The sequence below is a fragment of the Equus przewalskii genome, unplaced genomic scaffold, assembly GCF_037783145.1.
Source record: "Equus przewalskii isolate Varuska unplaced genomic scaffold, EquPr2 ChrUn-12, whole genome shotgun sequence".
Classification (NCBI taxonomy): Eukaryota; Metazoa; Chordata; class Mammalia; order Perissodactyla; family Equidae; genus Equus; species Equus przewalskii.
The window spans coordinates 583,230-605,957 of record NW_027228749.1 but is presented as its reverse complement, the minus strand read 5'-3'; the positions used below and the strand labels follow the sequence as shown (position 1 = coordinate 605,957).

Sequence of the window (22,728 nt, the reverse complement as noted above, 5' to 3'; positions counted from 1 at the left end):
TTCACTAATGAGTAATGATGTTGAGCATCTATTCTTGTGCTTATTTTAAGCCATACATTTTTAAATACTTCATTGCTAATAGGGCTAACCCTAAGTTTGGGCAAAGGAAACATTGTTACATGACAGGTGCCATAAAAGAACCTCATTCACCAGTTGGCCATGAAATCATTACTTGAAATTCCCACACTTGAGGAATAAAGTTACTCTTTTGAATTAAGAGAATCAATATAACAAGCAGTTTCTGAAAAAGATGTTTTGAGTTAAAAGGCCTGTGTTATCTGTAAGTGAAGGGGCAGCCCTGGATATTTTTCCTCCATTAGACCAGATTGTTTTCTTATTATCAAACTGTCATTTCATAAAGTACAGAGACTGTGCTTTGAGGAAATGTCAGAGTGGCTGTGGTCCTTAGAGGAGATGGAGAGGAGGGATACGGGCATGAAGAATTGCAAGAGAAATTTGAAATGGCAGTCAGAGAGGACACCTGTCTGGTAAGCACTGACCAGTGTGTATGTATTTCTGTTCTTGGGGAGTATGGTCCCGTGAGTGAGGCTGAGAGAAGTGGGGGAAGATAAGGGTTAATACATGATTACATCAGGGAGGGCAGGCTCTAGATATTGGGTACCTGAAGGGGGAGACTGAGACCAGAAAAAAGGGGAAAATACTGAATATAAAAGTTACCTCCTTCATCATTTTGTTCAGTGTGGCACTGTTACTTTAGAACATCCTAGACTACAACAGTTTCTATTCCCTGTCTTTTCTTCGGCAAACTAGATTCCTTCAAATTCCCCACCCCCGCCCCCCACCAGCTCTCCCTTCTGGGTTTCGTATGACAGAAGAAGAAAGTAGCTCTTGTAGTGGCAGCCACTGCTGCAGCACCCCTTTCTTGCCCAGCTCCACAACCAAAATCTTTAATGGCTCTGTTTCCTTGACAGTATTGTAGTGATTAAGAGTTAAGGTTCTGGAGGGCCTGGCCCAAGTGGTTAAGTTTGCTTGCTCTGCTTGGGCGGGATCCTGGGGGTGGACCTAGCCCTGCTCCTCAGGCCGTGCTGAGGCGGCATCCCACATAGCAGATCCAGAAGGACCTACAACTAACTATGTACGGGAGGGCTTTGGGGAGAAGAGGAAAAAAAAATGATTTGCAACAGATGTTAGCTCAGGTGCTGATCTGCCTGGGTTCAGTTCCTGGCTCTATTGTTCATTAGCTGTGTGACTGTGGGTGAGTTGCTTAATCTTCCTGTACCTCGGTTTCTTTATATAAGAATAGAAATAAGAATATTACCTTCCATAGACAGTTGTAAAGATTAAATGAATTAATAATTTAACAGTGTTTAGAACATTGCCTGGCAGGTTTTAAGCTCTCAATAAATGTTAGCTGTTAATTGAATTTAAACTCCTTGGACCCCCTTTCAAGGTGCTTCATAATCTGGCCTCTGCCCATCTACCCTTCTATTCTGTTACTTCTTGTCTGCTTCATTTGAGTTTTGCTGGTTTCCTCAGTGAATCTATGCATAACTCCAGATAGTTTCCATTGCCTAGAAGGTCCTTAACAATTCAAATTGTACCCAGTCTTCAAAGGTCACTTCAAAACCCATCTCCTGTACTTATTACTTATTATTTCTCGAGTTCTTATCAACCATCTGCCAATCTGAATTCATGGTACCATAGAATTTAATGGCTAATTACACACATCACTCCATGTGGGTCACTTTTGTCTCCCTAATAGCATGTAAACTTCCTGAGGGCACAAACAATATTTGCTACTTCTGAGCCCTCTTTCAGTGGAGTGAACACAAATCCTTTACTCCATTTCAAGCATCTGTAAAGAGATTCAACACAGGCAACAGAGGAGGATGTGAAGAATTCATAGCTTTAATAACAGAGTGGTTAGGGGTGGGGATGATAGCTTCTTTCCTCTCTGTGCCATTCTCCAAAGGCAGAGATTCCCTTCATCTAAGATCCAGACAACCCTCACTTCATTTCTGAACCAAGAAAGCAGAACACATCCTACCCACATATATTCATCAAATAGATTCTTTTCCTTGATCATTTCCCCCTCTTTCCATCTTCTAAGAGAAAATGGCGTTAGATTTTGAGTTTCTTATGGGTAATGGTCATGTCTTCCTCTTTCAGTTCTCCCCTCTCAGAAGTCTCAACCCTTAAGTTTTCTATGCATAATCAGGACCCCTATAAACTCTAAGCTTGAGGGGTGATCTCAAGAGTAGATGGTCTGGAACAATTCATTTACTATAAATGGGACTGGGAAAATTGGTGAAGAGCCCCTACAGAGGTCTGGAATGCAGAAACCTTGCCCAGAATCCTTACTCTGTCATCATTTCCACCCTGGACTGCAGCCTTATCTGATTCTGGATAAATGTCATTGTTTCATGTGTCTCCCTAGTCCCCACTATTTCCTTCAGTGATTCTCTATGTTCTTCCCTGCCAATCTCTATCCCCAAATCATTTCTAAACTAGTCATAGGATTGCTGGCCTAGTTATTGAATGCAAAGCCACAGAATAAAGAGCCCAGAAAGGAGTGGGGCTAGGAGGCTTGCTGAGGAAAGAGGAACTCCGGCATCTGAGGGGAAGAGGTGCAGGTTTTCTAAGTCTGGCAGGAAGGCTCTGGCATCCTCCAGAGCTGCCTGAGCTGCCACAGTAAAGTTGGGGTCACCAGAGATTAAAACATCAAAGACACAGGAATGGAAGTAAGCGTCTTCAACTGGCAGCCCTTTCTTGCACAGCTGTCTGGCAATATCAATGGTTATAGCTCCCCGACGATTGCGCTCTGAGGGAGAGAGTCGTTGACTTGGGGGGCACCCCCCAACACAGAGCTGCAGGTCCTGCTCAGCTGAGAAGGCCCTGGCTACATCCTCTGCTACTTTGATGGAGAAGGAGAGTTGCCCAGCTGTCTGCCGAATGATTATAGTTGTGCCAATATAGGAAGCTCGGATCTCCACATGGCTTCCAAGGTTAGCTGTTTGAATGGACAAACTTGAGCCCCCAGGTCGGTCACCTCCATTGATAGAACCATCTTCAAAGGCTGCAGGAAGATTGCCCACCTCAGCCTGGTAGACCTTCTGATCAATGCATTCCTGCATGTTCTTAAATATAATGGTGAGCTGTGAGGGAAAGAGGGAAAACAGTTCATTTTGGGCTCAGTGAATCCCACCTCCCTTCCCTCAATTAGGCCTCATACATAGACAGGGATATGATCCTGGCAGAGATACAAGGCTTATTATGGCTCTCACCCCTTGATCCCTTCTTCTCTTTATGTTGCAATATTGCCTCATCCCTGGTCAACCCTTCTCTCTCCTTTTTGTTCTCAATCTCAGCAACTCCCACAGGAGAAGGATAAGTTTCCCTGCTGTAACTCCTCAACCCAGGGGTCTTCAGCTTTTGTCTCTCTAGCTTTCTCTTCAGTGTTTTCTGCATTTGAGTGAAATTCGCACCAAGGAAAAGTGATTTACAGGAGTAAGTGTTTGGTAGGAAGGAGTGATTCAAAATGTGGGGGCGATTGAGGAAGAAAGGGAATAGGAAGCATTGCTAGGGAATAGCGGGAATGGGATGGTTACCACCTGGGGTGAGTCCCTCACCTTCCGGGTGGTGGTGGCGTTGGCTCCCGATGCCACGGGAGAGCTGGTGGCCTGGACGAAAAGGAAGTCATTATCCAGCAGGGGCCAAGCTCCTTGGACACGGCACGTGTGAAAATGGTGGTGGAAGCTGCGCACGTGGGGGTCCCCGAAGGAGGCGCAATGCAAGAAGCTGGGGGGACGACCGTGCAGCCGGGAAAACCGGCCTTCATAGTCACAGGGGTCCGGGGCTGGGGGGCCAGAGGAGCGGATGGGGCCCGCGCCTGGAAGGGCTGGGCCTCGGGGTGGGGGAGGGGCCGTGGGGCCTTGGCGGGAGCAGTTGTGCTGGATCATCAAGTCTTCGATGCCGTGCACAGCCGAATGGAAGGCGAGGTCCCCGCGGCAGGTGCGGGCAGTGCGCCGAGTGCAGAGCGCGTAGGAACGGAGGGCTCGACAGAGGCCGATGGAGCCCACCCCTCCACCCCGGCCTCCTCCTCCTCCTCCTCCTCCTCGAAGCGCTCCTGATGAACCCCCACCCCTAAGGTTCAGGGTGGACGATACATACTCAGCATTGCAGCGGAGGATCTTGCATTGAGAATGAGCTGAGGACAGAAAGGAGAGGATTGTGAGGTGGTCCCCAGATCCCTGCTCCATTTGAGTATGCTCTCCCAAATCTCATCAGGGGATTCCAGCCATTCCTAAAACCCAGCTGAAGGCCTTCTCCAGTCCCCACCTCCCCCCCCCACCCCCCCCCCGCCCCTTCCTAGTCGTGTCCTCGCTCAGTCTTGCTAAAAATGTGTAAGCTGGCTATATCTCTTCTTCCCATCATCAAGGACTTTCCCAGTACCCTTCGCCAAGATGAATGGGAAACAAAATATACCCATTTAAGAGTGATGCAAATGACGGAGACTCCTCAGCATCCATCTCTTCTCACTCACACATGCTCACATGCCCACCCTACATAGCAGCCTACCCTCTAGATTCCCCAAACCCTTCCCTAGCCCTTCCTTACCATGTCCACAGAGGAGCAGCAGGAGAGTGAGAGTGCTTAGAGTTGGGGGACTGCCAAGGGGGGACCGGGGACTAGGGGACTGTCCTGGATCCCCCATACCTATCCAGCCAGGTCCCCCCATGCTCCGGTTCTTTCCAGCTGATGACCCTCCTACCTAGTGAATTTTGACTGGACGTCCTGTAAGGGACTGAAAAAAGAAATTTGTCTGGGCATGGGGAGAGAGAAGAGTTGAAGGTTGTTCAGGATGATGTGAAGAGGATCTGGGGAGATTAAGAAAAGAATGAGCAGACTGGAGTTTGGGGAGAAAAGGGCTCCCCAGACTGTAAGTGTGGCTGTTAAGCCTCTGTGCCCTCCTCTTGTGGCCACTTTCAGGTCCCTTATGCAATACCCCTAGGTGGGAGTGGAAGGAAGGTTGAGTGGACTCAGGGAGCAGAGTCCACTGGATTGCCACATCTGAACTACCAAACAGCAGAAATATCAAAAAAGGAGGAATCATAGGGATAGATCAGATCCCAGTCATTTTAGTGGACTCCCCAATAGAATTAGGATCTGAAAATACTTCAGAAACATATCTCTTATTTGCCCCTCCCCATCAGGTGGGGACACCCTCCAGGGGTCATTCATTTCTTTTTCTCCTTTTTGTCAGAATTTTCAGCAAGAAGGAGTAAGGGTGGAATACCCATCCTCTCTCTAGAACATCAGTATTCAAATGAAAAGGAAACCAATCTCTTTCATCTACTCTAAAGAGCTGCAATTATAATCCCTCTCTCTCATGGAATAAAGGGATGCAAACCAAGCATGCAAATCAGTGTTTGTTTGTTCTGACTCAACAGTTCTTGAATTTTCCAAACCTGATTTAAGAACCACTCTTTTCATTAATCTTCCCTTTGCAAATTCAGAAGTTCTCAGTCTTTTGATGAGGAGAGGGCTTGGAGAGGGGCTCTCCTGTCTTGGGGTAAGGATGTGCTTGGGGGAAGAGTCATGCAAGAGGGAGAATAGGATGGTGGGACTAAAGTTATGAGGAGAAGTCATTTACAAGGAGTAGCCTCCATTGGAAGTCCAATGTGAAGGGCACTGCTAAGGAGGGGCAGGGTAGAAGGGTATCAGTGACTAATCATCTGAGGTTATGTTTGGCCTTGGTGAGAAAACCACAGAATAAAGGTTGTGGGAAACTCCTTGTAAAGAAGCAGATTTCATCAGAAGTCTTGAGGTAACAAGGTAAGGAGTGAGCAAAGTCTACTTAAGGAGAGACTGAGGATTAAACTTCAAATGGCCAGGGGCCAGAGTCCAGAAAGAAATAAGACAGAAAGAGAAATGAAATTGAGATGCCTTAGTATGGAAGAGATCCTAGCTTTTGGACCAGGGACATCCACATATGTGTCGTAATTTTATGAAAGTCTAACTTCAATCCAAAAGCTTATTAAAGGAACTGCAATTTCATTTTCACTTACTGTTTCCAGAAGTCAAACTGATATCCAATTCTCCAGCCATGACTGCCTACTCTGTTGGTCAGCTCCAGCCAGGGGATCCCCCGTCTCTTTCTCCATGTCTCCCCCAGGTCCTCAGACCGGCTGCAATCTCACTGAGGTCAGGGAGCCAGAGAAGGTCTGGTATGGGGGGAAGGGAGAGTATATGGCTGGCCGGAGTACTGGACAGCTGAGCGGGGGAGGGAGGTGGCTACTGAGTTGACTGTTTTAAAAATAGCTAAGTCCAAAATTCCAGGAGTGTTGGTGGGGGTAGGGTGTGGGACTGTGGGGGAGTCGGGAGGGTAGGAAGATTAGAAAGAATATGGAGTATAGGGTGCCAAGTGGGGGAGGGGAGACAAAAATATTACAGGGAAGTCAGATAGCCAGTTCTAGCTTATATGACTCTAGTCACTGCCTACTCCAGGCAGCCCTCCAGCATTGTCAATAATGAGCTCCTGGCCTTTAAAAATTAGGGTGGGCAATTGTATACCTTTTGTTCATCCTCATCCCTGCTGTATTGTATATTGCATTTAGTTTCTACAGAACATATCTAGGAGGTAGCTGACTTTAAATAAGGTCCATAGCAGAGGCAGTTCACAGCCCCTCCCCCATTTTTGCAGAGTATTTCAGAAGGACTAAAAAAGCCAGCTGTCCAGAGAAGAAATCTGAGCTCTGAGTTGTTTAGGATGAGGGTTTGTTTCAGTCTACCAGCTCAGATCCTTGCAGCTGTCTATCCCCCTATCCTCCATTTTCATCCCCTTAGTTTATACAGCAATTCCCCTTCCCTCACTCTCACCAATAAGCAGTAAAAAGCCCCTGAGTTGCTGGGGGAGGAGGCTAGCAAGGGCAAAGAGGTGAAGAAATAATAGAAATAGAATTTTTTTGTAAGTTACTAATCCACAGGGGAGGGGGACTTGGAGAGAGAAACTGAGAGAAAAAGAGATTCAGAAAGATACTTTTGTGGAGTAACATAATCTTGTGACCTTTAAAGATATTGCAACCAAGGAATTTAGCCATGTCATATTTTTGCAGCCATAAGCGTCTGGGATCATCATCTCTTAGTACTTGCCAAGTGAAATTAACACAAGGGCTGATTCCAAACAGTGTCAGTAAGGGATCTGCATTAATTGACTCTACATTTAATTCAAAATCTAGAGGCCCACACAGTACTCTTCCCTTTATTTTGTATATATATGAGAAAAAACTGTTTGTTGCATATATATATATGACAAACTTAGTTTTTTCTCGACCACCTGAGGCCATATCACAAGGGCTTTTTTTACAAAAATGTAAAATGCCCCCAACCAAACTATTCAAGTGACTTTAAAGCACAATAATTTGACTATGACATCCCAAATGGGATACACTCTTAGGACAAAAAGAAATGCAAAAATATTTTAAAGTAGTCATATTGTTGGTGGTAGTGTTGTTATTGTTGTTTTGAAAGTATTGTGGGTAGATTGTGGGATAAAACAAATGAGTAATAATGTTACTATCTTTATGAACTTGGATTTTTGGTGTAGAAAAAAGAGATACAGATTTCTGATTGAAGAAGTCAACTGAAAACTGTATAATTCTGAATTTAAACTGTATTTTGTCCTAAAACATTTTCTAGCTTTATCCTGCAAAGGCCTAGAAACAATAACCCAGTAGCAGTGAACGCCCCTAGTGTCCAAACTGAGCTATCTAAATGCCCTTTCTTGCTAACAGGAACTCCTTGGAGAAATTTCAAGTATGGGGCAAGAATTGTCCAAGATAAACAAGGAAGCTTTCAAAGACTATTAGGAGTGTATCAAAAAGACTCAGAAGCAACTAGAATAGTTCCGCCTGGCCAAAGATGGGACAAGTTGAATGTCAAAATGGATAATTTCTGGGCCTGGCCCTGTGGCCTAGTGGTTAAGTTCACGTGCTCCGCTTCAGCAGCTCAGGGTTTTGCCAGTTTGGATCCTGGGCTCGGACATGGCACCACTCGTCAAGCCATGATGAGGCAGCATCCCACATGCACCAACTAGAAGGACTCACAACTAAAATATACAACTATGTACCAAGGGGTTTTGGGGAGAAAAAGGGAAAATAAAATCTTTAAAAAAAAAAAAAGGATAATCTCTGTGATGGATTTAAACATATCCAATATATTCAAACTGTGAGTTCACAATGATAGTTAAAAATACAAACTCGTTGGTCATTGTTGGAGAATGCTAGAGGATCAACTCATTATTTTGAAAACTGCTAGTAATTGGAAAGAATCAAGCGTTTATCCTATTTTTTCCTGTAGTAATTCAAGACGAGGAAAGTTTCTCTTTATAGAAGTTTTCCAGCAAATGAATGAAGAAGGAATGGCATAATTAGAATATCAACATTTTGTAACTCCTAATGAATTAAGGTATCTAGGCAACGATCAACAATGGCTGTTATCCATCACAAAAGGAGAGACAAACATTATGTTCTTCTGATCATAGGTGAAGTACACAATTCCACCTATGAAGTAGCCTTGCAGTCTGAATCTGATCAACTTCTAGACTAGAGCTAATTACTAATTTACGGGAAACACAAGAGACATCAAATGATACCTCAGAGGTATCAGAGGTGCAAATCCAAACTGTAGGAATATGCTACAGGACAAATGATCTGGGTTCTTCAGCAAATAAACAGGGGGAAGAAAAGAAGATAGAGAGGGAACTTATAGACACATCAAACAGCTGGAGAGGATGGACTTTATTGGATCCTAAATCAAGGAAAAAAAAATTATGAGACAATTGGGGAAATTTGAATGCTGATGAACGCTTACTGGATACTTGGTGATTTATAAGAAATTATTGTTAAAGTTGTTGATGCAATAAAGGGTACTTTTAAAAAAACAAGTGCTTATCTTTTAGAGACATATCTTGAAATATTTGCAGATAAAAAGATAGGATAGCTGGGATTTGCTTCCAAATAATCCAAGACAGGGGAGAAGTGGGTGGGGGTAATGATGAAACATGATAATTGTTGAAACTGGATAATGGATACATAGGGATTCACTATACTAGTCTCTTTTTTTGGTAAATGTTTGAAAATTTCCGTAATGACATTTTAAAGTCAGAAGTCATCTGTGGGCCCTTTGAGGTTATTGGAGCAATTTGACCATGGTCCTTGTGAAAGCCCATGGGCCAAACACCACTGGGAACAAACCTGTATTCAAAAAAGTTGGGTTTGTTTGACTTACTACAGCAAGGAAGAGAATGCTGCAGTGGAATTATGGGGCCATTTCAATAAGGGAAAGTTAGGAGGAACCTCTTATAGAGTTTGGGTTTCTGTTGGATGATTCTGAACTAGAGTTCAGAATTGTGAGGGCCAGTTTTGGATTGAATAGTGTCAAGAAGCAAGGGCATTTCAATGATTGGGTGCCTAAATTTTTATCTAGGAGGTGGGAGGATTAAAGAGGGATTGGAGCTGAAATTGGTTAAAACAACAGCAAAAAAGCAGCAATTACTCTTGTTAGAAGAGGGGATGTTTGCTTATTTTTGTGGTTGCAGAGTGATCTTGTCTCTGTTTTATTCCAAACAGTTGTGGTATAGGTCTGATAAGCTGAGAGATAATAATTGTCAACCTTGACTTCTATACTCAGTTAAAATATTATTCCAGAATTAAAAATAAATAAAACATTTCAAACAAACCAAAACCTGAAGGAATTTACCACCAATAAATCCTCATCAAAAGAACTGTTAAAAAGATTTACTACAGAGAGAATGATTTTGAGCAAAGAAGGATATATTAAGATGGGAGAAGAAATGGTAAAAAAAGAAAATTGTGTGGCTAAATCTAAACAATTACTGTATTTTTAAAATGTGTCTGGCAGTAAAAAATACAATAATAACATAAAACAGGATGAATGTAATTAAAACTGTCTGAGGTTCTCATATTGTTTGGGAGAAATACGTCAAAATTGATTGGATTTATGCTTTAATTAAGATTAAGATTTAAGAATGCATTGTAAGGGTAGGCACCAAAATAATGGAAAAAAATAGTGTGTTATTTCTGAACCAAAAGAGGAGAAAAAGGGAATTAAAATAACAAAACAAGACAAAAACTTAGTCAAAAACAAGACAAGAAAGGAGGAGAAAAAAGGAAAAGTATAAATCAAAACACAATAATAATATGATCTAAAATTTAAAACCAGGTAATTCTCACTGCTCTGTAGAAAGTGATTTTGGAGAGGGGGAAGAGTGGAAGTGGAGTAAGCCATGCAGGATTAAGACTGTGGCCATGGAAACATTGAGAAGTGGTCAGCTTTGGGATCTATTTTGCAAATAAAGCTATAGGACTTGCTGATGCTCAGATATTGTTCTTGAGACTAATTTTTACTACTTTTGACAATGTCTTTTTTTTTTAAGTAGGTGAGATCATTTCTTTTATGATTCTCTTCCTAATGAGGCCTTAAACTAGTCTGTTTTCTATAAGTCCATGGCCCTTGATAGGAAGTTTCCCTGCTCTTCTAGAAGATGGTCACTAACTCTTTGTTGCACCACTCACAATAATTTGGAGCATGGTTCAAGTCCTTAAATCTTTCCCATCCCATTTACAGACTTATCTCCTTTACCCCTTTGGAGTCATTTATATTGTAATCTTAAGTTACTGCATGCTCATTCAGTGTTATGAAGCTGTGCTGTGACAGGAAAGGTAGTGAAATGAGCTGGTAACAACTACTAATTTGTATACTATTGGTACTAGGATAAAAAATCCCACCTGTAGCTGAGGGTAGAATCATCTTTGAAAGAACAGACAAGGTTAACTGATAGGAGAAACATAGCAAGAGGGTATTATGTTGGCCTTACAATAAGAGAGAAGCTTTGGAAATGGGTAGGGAGCATTGTCATGAGACACAATAAAATAGATCTACCTGGACAAGAGTAATCATCATAATAGAAGTAGTTTAAATAATAGCATTGCTGAACATCTGCTGGTGCCAGATGCTATGTATGAGATTTATAACCCTTACAACAACTCTGAAAGGTAGATTTTATGCCCATTTTACAGATAAGGGAGCTGAAACTCAGAGACCATCTCGTCCAAGGTTGTCTAATTCAAGTCCAGATTTATCTGACTCAGAAGCCAATACTCTTTGCATTATAGCGTCTTTTATAGGTTCACAGGTGGCTGAGTTTAGATGATGAAAAAGAAAACAGAAAAGGTACAGATTTGGACAGGGATGTGAGACATAGAACAGAGGAAACAGTCCTTAGATCTTCAAATTAGAATGCTGGCTAGGAGAATGGGCCTATCACTAAGTGGTGAGAAGAGAGGCTGGCATCCAGCTTCTATATATGGAAGGAGTTCAACAAAATTCTTATGTGTTTCAGCTTATTTAAACTATATTACTAAACCCCTAACTTCTTGCAGTATGCTGAAAAAATAGAAGATAATCATTTGATAGCCTCTTTTATTTTGTGTCAAATGAAAAAACAAGGAAACAAGATGCTTTTTTCAAAATTTATTTCAGATAAACCAAATGATGGTCGTTATGGTGTTCAGTTGTTACAGGTATAAGGGTCTACTTGATAAATTTACCATATGAGAAAAGTTTACCTTTTTTGGCAGCTTGATATATTTCCTTTTAAGAAGCAATGAGAATTACACAACTCATTTCCTTTCTCTTTTTGTTTTAACTGTTTAGAAGTTCAGAGGAAAATCTAATGCTCAATTATAGTATTTATATTAGCTTGGGTTTTTCCTATATATTTTGTCTTTCCTATAGCTTTTGAACTTTCTATTTTTATGTTAGTTGTTTTTTGTTATGCTTGTTTTTGGTTACATGTAAGGTGTTTATTTTTTTGCAAGTCATGTCAAATCTGTTTTGGAAAAATTAAAGTTCAAATAAAAGCAAATGAAATATTTTTGGAAATGTGAATTTAAATTTAAATTAAATAAAAAGGCATTCATTTTTCATAGCTTGAACTTTTGACATTTTGTTCATTTGGAGCTATTACCTAAAGACATATTCTTTGTGCCACCTTTACCCACACATTTGATGTTTTTGTCATTTCCTGGAAAGGTGAAGAAAGCAGTGCTTGCATTTCCCTGTATTACAATGAGAGTTCCAAAAATAAAATGTTTCTAAAATCAAAGACTGCTGATGCAGTAAAAGATGGGTTTCCTTTTGTTAAACTGATTAGGATGTTGGCAGTGTGAGATTACTTGGGACTGAGAGTTTATAAGTCAATGGTTCTTAACTTTTTTGGCTCACAGACTCATTTTCAAAATCTGAAAGATATGATCCCTGTCCTCAGAAAAATGCTCAAGTATGTGCACTTGATAATTTTAACCATTATACCTCTTATTAGAGGGCTAGAATAGACAAGACATGATTTCTCTTTATTGTGAAAGCACTGAATTCTAGCCACTAGACCACCAGGGAGCCACCTCTTTGCTGTGGGTAGCAGTAAGAGCAAGGTGGACACTTGCTAAATCACCCTTGAGTAAATCAGTCAATACTCAGCTCAAAGCAGTAATAGAACCATAGGCAGGAGGATTCTGCTCTTCCTGCTCCAAGGGTATTTCACGTTGCCTTTGAAGCAGTTCTGTTCTGGCCATCAAATAGTTCTAAAAAATACTTGAGTTGCTGAAGACTATCCACTGTAGTGTACACCCTCATAGATTTAGTTTTGTTTATCTGGTTTACATTAATTTCTTTTCTTCTTTTTTGTTTTTACTGGAGCCTCAGGACTATTTGTTTATTTATTTTTATTAATTTCTATCTTGAGGTCTTGTAGAGGGGAAAACTATTAACTATTTGAGTAGAACTCAGTTCTGTCTTGTTGCCATAAAGTGTTTTTATGTTTCTTGTTTCCTTTGTGGTGTGTTCAACATCCTGACCACGTGAAGAGTTAGGCACACTGTTAAAAAGCCATTATTATTTTTCACATGGTTTTGGTTATGTTTGTGGAGCCAGCCATCAGTGGCTCCTGGCCTCCATGGGAGTTGCAGAACTTCTAACATCTGAAAAAAGGATTATTCTCTTGATTGTGAAGGTGAGTGTGAGTAACTGATGAGGGTGGAGCAGAGGCAGTGAAAGTAATAAGAGAGAGATTAGGGTTCAGAACATATTGAGGTGTGTGGTAAGGACCTTGAGTGTAAAGTAACCTAAATCTTTCAGGCTTCCATTGCCTTCAGTGTTTCTAAATGGGGCCCTACTGGCATTATGGGAGGGATAATTCTTTGTCCTCTGGAACTGCCAGACATTTAGCATTCTCGTCTCCCCTCCCCTCCCAAGTGCCATCTGCCTTCCCAGTCATTGTAAATTTTAAAAGTGCCCCTACTTATTTCCAAAGGCCCCCAGGGAAGGTGGTACCACTTTGGTTGAGGAATACTGCTAGATATTCTCAATCCTAGGTAGTCTCACACTACCATGACCTAAACTGGCTTAGCAGGTCTTTTCACTGTATGGACGATCCTTGCTTTAGAAACAGTTTATTTCTGTGGAGCTAAGGACATGACCTTCCCAACACTTTCATAGAAGACAGATGGTTAATTCTTTTTAATTCATGTACTTGATGTCTCTCTGGAGCCTCCCAAGGACAGGGCCACACAAAGGTAACCCTCAGCCCCTTCACCTGTGGAATTTGGATTTCAAACCCCTGCTCCAAGTGTTCTAGGGACTCCCTACACCCCTATCCAAACCAGAGCAGCTCTGCTTTGAGCTGCTTTACACTTCGGGACTTGGGGTATGATTTCATTAGAAAAAAGGATTCTATTACTAAAATGGCTTGAAAAACCAGTAGATTATATTTTTGATCTAAGGTATCTCTTCTGATGCCAAAAGTCTTTATAATTCCAGCACTTACCCTGTCCCTTCATCTGAGCAGAACTTGGAAATTGGCTGGGCACAGGGGACATTTAGGCTGTTTAATTGCACAGCAGGATATCTCCTCAAAGTATCAGGTATTTTAAGCCCCTTATATATGGATTATTCCAAATTACCGGAGTCCAGGAGATACTGTAGGGTGAACTTTAGTGTATGAATTACCACCCCTTTGGGTCTACCTGCTGGATTTTTATTTATACACTGGAGATGTTCACCTAGACTGTTCTTCAGAAGGACTTTGGGTGTTTCTGATTGATTTCTGGACTCTAGCACACATGTGGTCCTCCATCTCCTGGAGAGCTGTTGGCATACTTGTGATAAATGTTGTGGACAAAATCCAACTGGACTGGTAGAAGAACTCATCATGAGAAATGAATAGTGATTAGGGTTGATGACTAATGCCTTGTGTGGTTTTTTTTTGGTCCTCAGACATTTATTGCTAATCAGGCAAAAATTTTTCAGTTGTTTAGGCCTGTGCTTTAACCACTGTTATGTCAGGAATAATGTCTGCCATTCTCCCAAATGTTAGATTTTATCTCCTTTCCCTGTTTCATCTTGAATTTGAACTATATTAATTAACCAAAATGAACTTGGATCCTGTTGCCACGCCAGGAACATTCTTAGCTAGTTGGCTTAGTTCAATTCTTCAGGTGTTCACTAAACACGACATTTGCTAGAAATAAATGATAGAATTAAGGCCTTCTAGGAGATTACGGTCTTGACATGGAGACAAAATATACACAAATGAAAAATAACAGTCAAATGCAAGACAAATGTAATATAGTGCTTACCGGAAAAAGTGCACTTTCCAGTGCCTAAAGCAGTGGCTCTTCACTTTTGGCTGCATGTTATAATTGTCTGGGGAGCTTTAGAAAATTCTGATGCTTAGACTATACCCTAAACCAATTATATCAGAACCTCTGGGGATGGGACTGAATCACCAGGATTTTTTTGTTTATACTCCGCATGTCATTTCATGTGCTGCTCAGGTTGAGAACCACTAGCCTAAAGTGAGAGTGAAGGAAGGAGTGTCCACGCACACAGGAAATGATAATAGGAAGAGCTGAGATTGATGTCTGGCATTATGTGGGAAAATCTGATGTCATAAAGTGGTTAGGGGCTCAGACGGATCTTGAAGCTCCACGTAAAAGGGAGTCTTAAATAATTTGGAGAGGCGATATCATCACTTCTAAGGCTAGATTGCTACTGGTATGCTGCAGTCATTCTGTTTCTTCACTCCCTCTGGTGGAATTAATTGCAATTTTTCTCATTCCCAACAAAGGACTACCTCTTCTCTAGCCCTAATCAATTCTAATTTTTATTTGTTTGTAAAATTGTTCTTTCTTTATTAAATTTGTTTCTTTTAAAAGTTTTTAATTGTGCAAAATGCACAACATGAAATTTACTATCTTGACCATTTTTAAGTGTACAGTTCAGTGGTGTTAAGTACATTCACATTGTTGTGCAACCAATCTCCAGAACTCTTTTCATCTTGCAAAACTGAGACTCTCTACCCATTAAACATAAATTAAATTTTTTATTTTGAGATAATTGTATCTTTACATACAGTTGTAAGATATAGTACAGAGAGATCCTGAGTACCCTTTACCCAGTTTCCCCCAATGGTAACATCTTGTGAAACTATGTACAATATTATAACCAAGATACTGACATTGATACAATCAGGATACAGGACATTTCCATCATAAGGATCCCTCATGTTGCCACACCTACTTCCCTCCCATCTCCATGCCCACCTTAACATCTAGTAACAACTAATCTGTTCTCCATTTCTATAGTTTTGTCGTTTTAAGAATGTTATATAAACAGGTTACGGTATGTAATCTTTGGGGATTGGCTTTTTCATTCAGCATAATTCTCTGGAGATTCATCCAAATTGTGTGTATCAGTAGTTTGTTCCTTTTTATTTCTGCGTAGTATTCCATGGTATAGACATACCACAGTTTGTTTAATGATTCACCTGTTGAAGGACATCCGCCTTGTTTCCAATTTTTGGCTCTTATTAATAGATGTGCTATAAACATTTACGTACAGATTTTTGTGTGAACATTAGTTTTTATTGCCCTGGGATAAATGCCCAGGAATGCAAATATATGGAAATTGTTTATTTCGGGTTTTATTTTGTTTTAATAAACTGCCAAACTGTTTTCCAGAGTGGCTGTACCATTTTACATTCCCATGAGCAATGTATGAGTGATCCAGTTTCTCTGTGTTATTCTCATCAGCATTTGATGTTGTTATTATTTTTAATTTTAGCCATTCTCATAGGTATGTAGTGATATCTAATTGTGGTTTTTCCCTAATGGCTAATGCTGCTGAACATCTTTTCATATGTTTATTTGCTATCTGTATACTCCTTTGGTGAAATGTCCCTTCATATCTTTTGACCACTTTCTCATTGGATTGTTTTTTTCACTGTTGAATTTGAAAGTTCTTTATACAGTCCAGATAATAGTCCTTTGTTGGGTATGTAGTTTACACATATTTTTCTCCCAATCTTGTCTTTTCAGCCTCGTAACAGGGTTCTTTGCAGAGCAAACGTGTTTAATTTTGATGAAGTCTACTTTATCAGTTTTTCCTTTTATAGATCATGCTTTTGATGTCAAGTCTTTGTCTAGACCTAGATCATGAGGAGTTTCTTCTATTTTTTTTTTTTTCTAAAAGGTTTTTCTTCACATTTAAGTTGGCCATCCACTTTGAGGTAGAATTTATAAGGTATAGACTTAGGTTGAGGGCTTTTTTGTTTGCTTTTTATTTGTTTGCCTAAGGATGTCCAATTTCTTCAGCAGTGTATATGGAAAATCTATTCTTTCCCCATTGAATTGATTTGCACAATTAGTAAAAAAAATCGGTTGGGCATATTTGTGTAGGTCTCCTACTGGGTTCTCTATTCTGTTTCATTGATCTGTGTATTTATCCTTCTGCTAGTACCACACTGTCTTGACTACTGTTGCCTTTTAATAAGTCTTGAAAATTGGTAAGCTGATTCCTCCCACTGAATTTTTCTTTTTCAGAATTTATTTTAGCTATTCTAGTTCCTTTGCCTTTCCATATAACTTTTAAAATAACTTTGTCTGTATCTACAAAAAATCTTGCTAGGATATCCCCTTCACTTATTTTTTATTGTGGCAAAATACATATAACATAAAGTTCACAGTTTTAACCATTTTACAGTGTGCAATTCAGTGGCATTTAGTACATTCAAAATGTTGTGCAACCATCACCACTATCTAGTTCCAGAACGTTTTCATCACTCCAAAAGGAAACCCTGTATCCATTATACAGTCACTCCCCACCCTCTGGCAATGACCAGTCTGCTTTCTGTCTCTATGGATTTGCCCATTCTGGACCTTTCATATACATGGAATCATACAATATGTGACATTTTGTGTCTGGCTTCTTTTGTGTTTTTGAGGTTCATCCCACTTGTAGCATGGCAGTACTTCCTTCTTTCTTATGTCCAAATAATATGCCATTGTATGTGTATATTACCATTTGCTTAACCATTTGTTTCTACTTTTTATCTGTTGTGAATAGCATGCTGCTATGCATATGCATGTACAAGTATTTATTTGAGTACCTGTTTTAAGTTCTTTGGGATTTATACCTAGGAATAAAATTACTGGGTTGTATTTATTTATTTATTTTTTATCTTTTTATTGCAGTAACATTGGATTATAACATTATACAGCTTTCAGTTGCACATCATAATATATTTCGAATTCTGTGTAGATTACATCATATTCACCACCCAAAAATTAATTATAGTCCTTCACCACACATGTGAGCCTAAGCACCCCTTTTGCCCTCCCTGCTCCCCCCTTCCCCTCTGGTAACCACCAATCCAATCTCTGTCTCTATGTGTTTGTTTGTTGTTGTTTTTATCTTCTTCTTATGAGTGAGATCAACTGGGTTGTATTCTGTGTTTAATTCTATGTTTAACTTATTGAGGAACTGCCAAACTGTTCTCCACAGCAGCGGCATTTTACATTCCCATCAGCAACGTACAAGGGTTTGAATTTCTCCTCATCCTCACCAATACTTGTTATTTTCCATTTTTTAAAAGTATAGCCATCCTGGAATGTGTGAAGTGGTATCTAATTGTGGTATTGATTTGCATTTCCCTAGTGACTAATGACATTGAGCATCTTTTCATGTGCCTGCTGGTTATTTGAATATCTTCTGAGAAATTCTGTTCAAATCATTTGCTCATTTTTTGATTGCGTTGTCTTTTTGTTGTTAAGTTGTACTCCCTTCATTCTTGAAGGATATTTTCACTGGGTATAGGAATCTAGGTTGACAGTCTTTTCTTTCAGTGCTTGAAAAATTTTGTGTCACTTCTGGCCTCCATAGTTTCTGATAAGAAATCTGCTGTTATTTAAATTGTTTTTCTCATACAGGTAAGGTGTCATTTTTCACTGCTTTCAAGATTTTTCCTTGTTTTTAGCTTTCAGCAATTTGACTGTGATGTGTCTTGGCATGACTTTATTTGGGGTTATCCTCTTTGGGGTTTGCTCAGCTTCTTTAATTGGTAGGTTTACCCCTCTGCCAAATTTGGGAAGTTTTCAGCCATTATTTCTTTTAGTACTTTTTTTTTTTAAAGATTGGCACCTGAGCTAACAACTGTTGCCAATCTATTTTTTTCTTTCTGCTTTTTCTCCCCAAATCGCCCCAGTACATAGTTATATATTCTAGTTGTGGGTCCTTCTAGTTGTGGCATGTGGGATGCTGCCTCACTGTGGCCTGATGAGTGGTGCCATGTCCGCACCCAGGATCCGAACCCGAGAAACCCTGGGGCACTGTGGCAGAGTTCACGAACTTAACCACTTGGCCATGGGGCTGGCCCACTTTTAGTACTTTTTTCAGTCCTGTTCTTTTTCTCTTCTCCTTCTGGGAATTCAATGACACAAATGTTAGACCTTTTGTTTTAATCCCACAAGTCCTTGTTACTCTCTGCTCTTTTTTTTCCACTCTATTTTCTCTGTTTTTCAGATTGAGTAATTTCTATTGTTCTAACTTCCAGTTCACTGATTCTTCCCTCTGTCCCCTCCATTCTGCCGTTGAGCCCATCCATGGAGGGTTTCTGTGTTGTCTTTTTTATTTCTAAAATTTCCATTTCTTCTTTATATCTTCTATTTCTTTGCTGAAACTTTTAATTTCTTTGCTAGGACCTTCTATTTTTCATTTATTTCACATTTGTAATTGCTTGTTGAAACATTTTTGTGATAATTGCTTTAAAATTCTTGTCAGATAAGTCTAACAGCTCTGGCATCTAGGTGTTGTCTGTTTTAAGTTAGACATCTTCCTCATTTTTGGTCTGATGAGTGTTTTTTTAATTAAAACCTGGACATTTTGGACTTGATCTTATTTAAACCTTCTGTCTTTGTTGCCTTTCTCTGATACTACTCAGAGGAAATGGTGGCGGGGGGGGGGGGGTGCCTTGTTACAGGTAGGCATAGGAGTCCAGGGTCCTCACTTGGCCTCCATTGACACCTGAGGGGCGGGGCTGCTTATTACTGCTGGGCAGGGGTAGGAGTTCCAGCTCCCCACCAGGCCTCCACTAATACCAACCTGGCTAGGAGAGGTTGCAGTGCCTCCTTACTGCTCCTCACATGGCCTCCACTGACACTAGGGGATGGGGGTGGCCTTGTTATCACTGGGTGTTGGTGAAGGTATGGACTCTCTACTAAGTCTCCTGTGATACCAATCCAGCAGGGAAGGGGAGGAACACCTACTTACAGGCCTGGTGAGGGTGGAAGTCTAGGCACCCCATCCAGCCTTTGCTGGCGTGGGTAGAGGTGAGTGACAGCTCTTTCTCTGGTGTTTGGCTGGACTAGACCTGTTGTTCTAAAGACCTAAAAGTTTTCTGTTTTCCTAGGCTGCCTCTTTCCTGGTCCTTTGGGTAGAGAGAGCAGGCTTTTGTTGGGTTTTTGTTTGTTTGTTTGTTTTGGCTACACCCATTGGCATTTCCAGGTTTGCTGACTTCTTTAGCTCCAACTTTGGGATACATGAGGCAAAAAGAAAAACCCAGGAAAATCACCACTGTGTGGTTCTTTGGGTTGTGAGGCCCCTAGCTGATCTTCCTCTTTCTCTCCATCTTTCAGAGTCTCTTACGTTTGTTTTATATGCAGTATCCAGGGGGTTTAGTTGTATTAGCAGGGGGAATAGGGAAAAGTACATCTACTCAATCTTCCTTGATCCATTTTCTTTTATTCACTTTTTTGTTTGGTTTTCTACTAGATTGTGAGCTCTTTAAGTAAATTTCTGTATCTTTAATACCTAGTGTAGCACATAATCTAAATGTTTGAAAAATGGAAAAAGAAAATAGAACATGGAATAAAGTGAATGAAAAGAACTCCTCGCCCATCTATCCTTAGGTGTGTGGTGCCAGGAACTGGAAGAGGCTTAATCTTGTCCTGAGGATGAGATTTCTCCTGGTGCTTTGATGTTGAGAAAGGTGGCTAGGTTTCAGAGCTCATGCTCTCTTCTTATGTTCTCATCTGCTATGGAAAATTACCAGCAGGTGGCAGAATAATAGATGAAAATGGACTGTTGACCAAAACATAAGGAGGCTGATTTCCTCTGTGACATAGAGACATAAATTATATTACCTTGTGCCCACCCCCAGGTACAATCCCAGGATGTTGCTCTGAAGATTAGATACTTCTTTTCAGCCTCAGGGTACAAGTAGCTGTTCTGTGGGAACAGAGCTGGAGTAAAAGGAAGTGGGCTCTGTTAGGCTCCTTGGTGACATGTGACAAGAAGATTACTTGGTTTTTGTGAAAATAAATGTCTAGCATTTAGTTACCCTTTCCCCTAATTTTTGGCATTTAAACCCATAGGAAGGTGGAGATTGGATGACTCGAGGATTCACACTTTTCTTAAACGACATTTTAACATTGATGTAAACATTTTAAACAACATTAACAAAAGCAAAGCAAAACACCTCCCCCCCACTCCACCCCAAATACCCCATATCCTACCACCCGTTTTTCTGTCAGGTGCTGCTGATATGTACACATCATTGATGATTCAATTTTTGGAATTCTCAATTTCATTTATTATCAAAAGTATTTTCTGATGTTAGTGTGTATAGGGGTTGCTTTTAAAAATCTCTATTTGGGGCCAGCCCCAGTGGCTTAGTGGTTAAGTTCCCTGCCCTCAGAGCCAGGGTTCCATTCTGGGCATGGACCTACACCACTCATCTGTCAGTGCCCATGCTGTGGCAGTGGCTCACATACCAAAGAAAAAGAGAAAGATTGGCAACAGATGTTAGCTCAGGGCCAATCTTCCTCGGGGCGGGGTGGGGGTGGGGGGGGGGGGAAAGGAACAAAGAAAACTCTGTTTTAATTCATGTGCAGAGAGTTAATCACACTGCAGTCATCTGACCAAAGAAGGCCTGAGAGGAAGCTTTTTATTGTTTCAGTTTTGTTTTTCTCAACTTTTTATTTTTAAAAATTTCAAACCTATGGAAGAGTTGAAAGAGTGAAATAATGGACACAATTACTCTTTGCAAGATTCATTGTTAACATTTTGCCACATTTGCTTTCTTTTCTCTCTCATATAAAGTTAGTTTGCATACATTGATGGGTATGGTTTTAAAAGTTCCTTCAGTCAAGGCATGTACCCTAATTTTCTTTTTTTTCCTCGTCACTATCTCTCTTCTTCATATTTAAAATTTTTAGAGCTCCAAAACCCTGCCCTTCTCTTAGTCTCCCACCGGCGAGATACGCTCAGATATTCCTGACCACCAAGCACCCATAGGCTGAGTGACTTTCTCTTGTTTGTAATATTCGTTTTAGGCAAGAGTTTGGTCAAAATTCACATGAGATGAAAAAACCAAAAAACCAAAAAGCTGCTATAAGACCAGGATCTCCTAGTGTTACGCATGCGACGAACTTCATATTTCTTAAGAAGAGTTCCTGGTCAATTTGGCACAGCCTCATCTGGAGACCTTTACTTTTCTGCTGATCATAATTCAGGAAATCACTGCAAGCACTCTCGCGTTTTTCTTCTGACATTGGTTTCTGGTCTTGGGGACTGTGATCGTGTGTACACTATTGTCGCTCAGTTCTGGGAGCCACGCTTGGGAGTTCTCTCACAGATTTTCCACTCCAAAAAAGAAATACGAGGAAGCAGTTTCGACGTGGGGAAGACCCAGTAGTCAAGAATCTTAAAACCTACGCAGTTGAGATAACACGCACAGTCGAAACCACATTTGGTTGGAATCATATACTCTTTAAGGGAAGAAGTTGCTAGCTTCCCTGGTGGTCTAGTGGTTAGGATTCGGCGCTCTCACCGCCGCGGCCCGGGTTCGATTCCCGGTCAGGGAAAGACTTTTTTTCCCCCTCCTTAGTTTTCTACAGGCGTTTTCCCTTTTTAGTTTTTAATAAAATCCTTTTAACAACGTTATTTCTCTCAGTCAGTTCCCTCATCCACCCAAAGCCGAAATACAGGAAATGCAGAAAAATGTAAAGAAAAAAAATCGCTCACAATTCTATCACCTAACGATAACTCTTAACATCCAATTTTTGAAACAGAAAAGGGAATCATGGTATACATACTATTTTATGACCAGCTATTTTTTGTTAATGTATTTCAAACACTTTCCAGTGGAAATAAATATTCAGCGACATATTTTCTTTCAATAATTAATTTTTTTGAAAAGGTAATGCATTTACATGGTTTAGGATTCAAATATGCAAAAAAGGCATAAACCTAGTTTTCACCTCTGCCATCTAGTTTTCCTCTAATAAGGCAACCAGTGTTAAGTTTTGTAATTATAATGTATTTTGTGCAAATACAAGTACACGATATATCTAA

At 40.5% G+C, this 22,728-nt stretch overlaps 1 protein-coding gene, 1 long non-coding RNA gene and 1 other non-coding gene across 4 annotated transcripts; 2 read left to right on the top strand and 1 right to left on the bottom strand.

The window, feature by feature from the left end:
* Positions 1–1,846: 1,846 nt before the first annotated feature.
* On the bottom strand, positions 1,847–6,290 carry HJV (hemojuvelin BMP co-receptor). Of its 2 annotated transcripts, XM_070607578.1 has the most exons (4): positions 6,030–6,290; positions 4,579–4,765; positions 3,591–4,168; positions 1,847–3,116 (listed from the first exon to the last, which is right to left on the bottom strand). In XM_070607578.1, exons 2-4 carry the CDS (start codon positions 4,697–4,699, stop codon positions 2,493–2,495), a joined length of 1,323 nt encoding a protein of 440 aa, XP_070463679.1. In that variant the 5' UTR covers positions 4,700–4,765; positions 6,030–6,290; the 3' UTR covers positions 1,847–2,492. The 2 variants fall into 2 exon arrangements, with proteins under 2 accessions (XP_070463679.1, XP_070463680.1); XM_070607579.1 differs by lacking the exon at positions 4,579–4,765 and having other exon boundaries at positions 6,030–6,269.
* A 6,628-nt stretch (positions 6,291–12,918) lies between these two features.
* LOC139081512 (uncharacterized) lies at positions 12,919–22,317 on the top strand. The gene is made up of 2 exons (XR_011536661.1): positions 12,919–13,051; positions 21,708–22,317. It is a non-coding gene; the product is annotated as an uncharacterized lncRNA (long non-coding RNA).
* TRNAE-CUC (transfer RNA glutamic acid (anticodon CUC)) lies at positions 22,167–22,238 on the top strand. Its single transcript has one exon. It is a non-coding gene; the product is annotated as a tRNA-Glu (tRNA).
* Positions 22,318–22,728: the final 411 nt, after the last annotated feature.

Coding starts and splice junctions, on each gene's coding strand:
- HJV (XM_070607578.1), bottom strand. CDS start 4,699: ATGGGGGGACCTGGCTGGATAGGTATGGGGGATCCAGGACAGTCCCCT. Junction 4,169..4,578: donor GCTGCTCCTCTGTGGACATG/GTAAGGAAGGGC, acceptor TTCTGTCCTCAG/CTCATTCTCAATGCAAGATC. Junction 3,117..3,590: donor ACGCCACCACCACCCGGAAG/GTGAGGGACTCA, acceptor TTTCCCTCACAG/CTCACCATTATATTTAAGAA.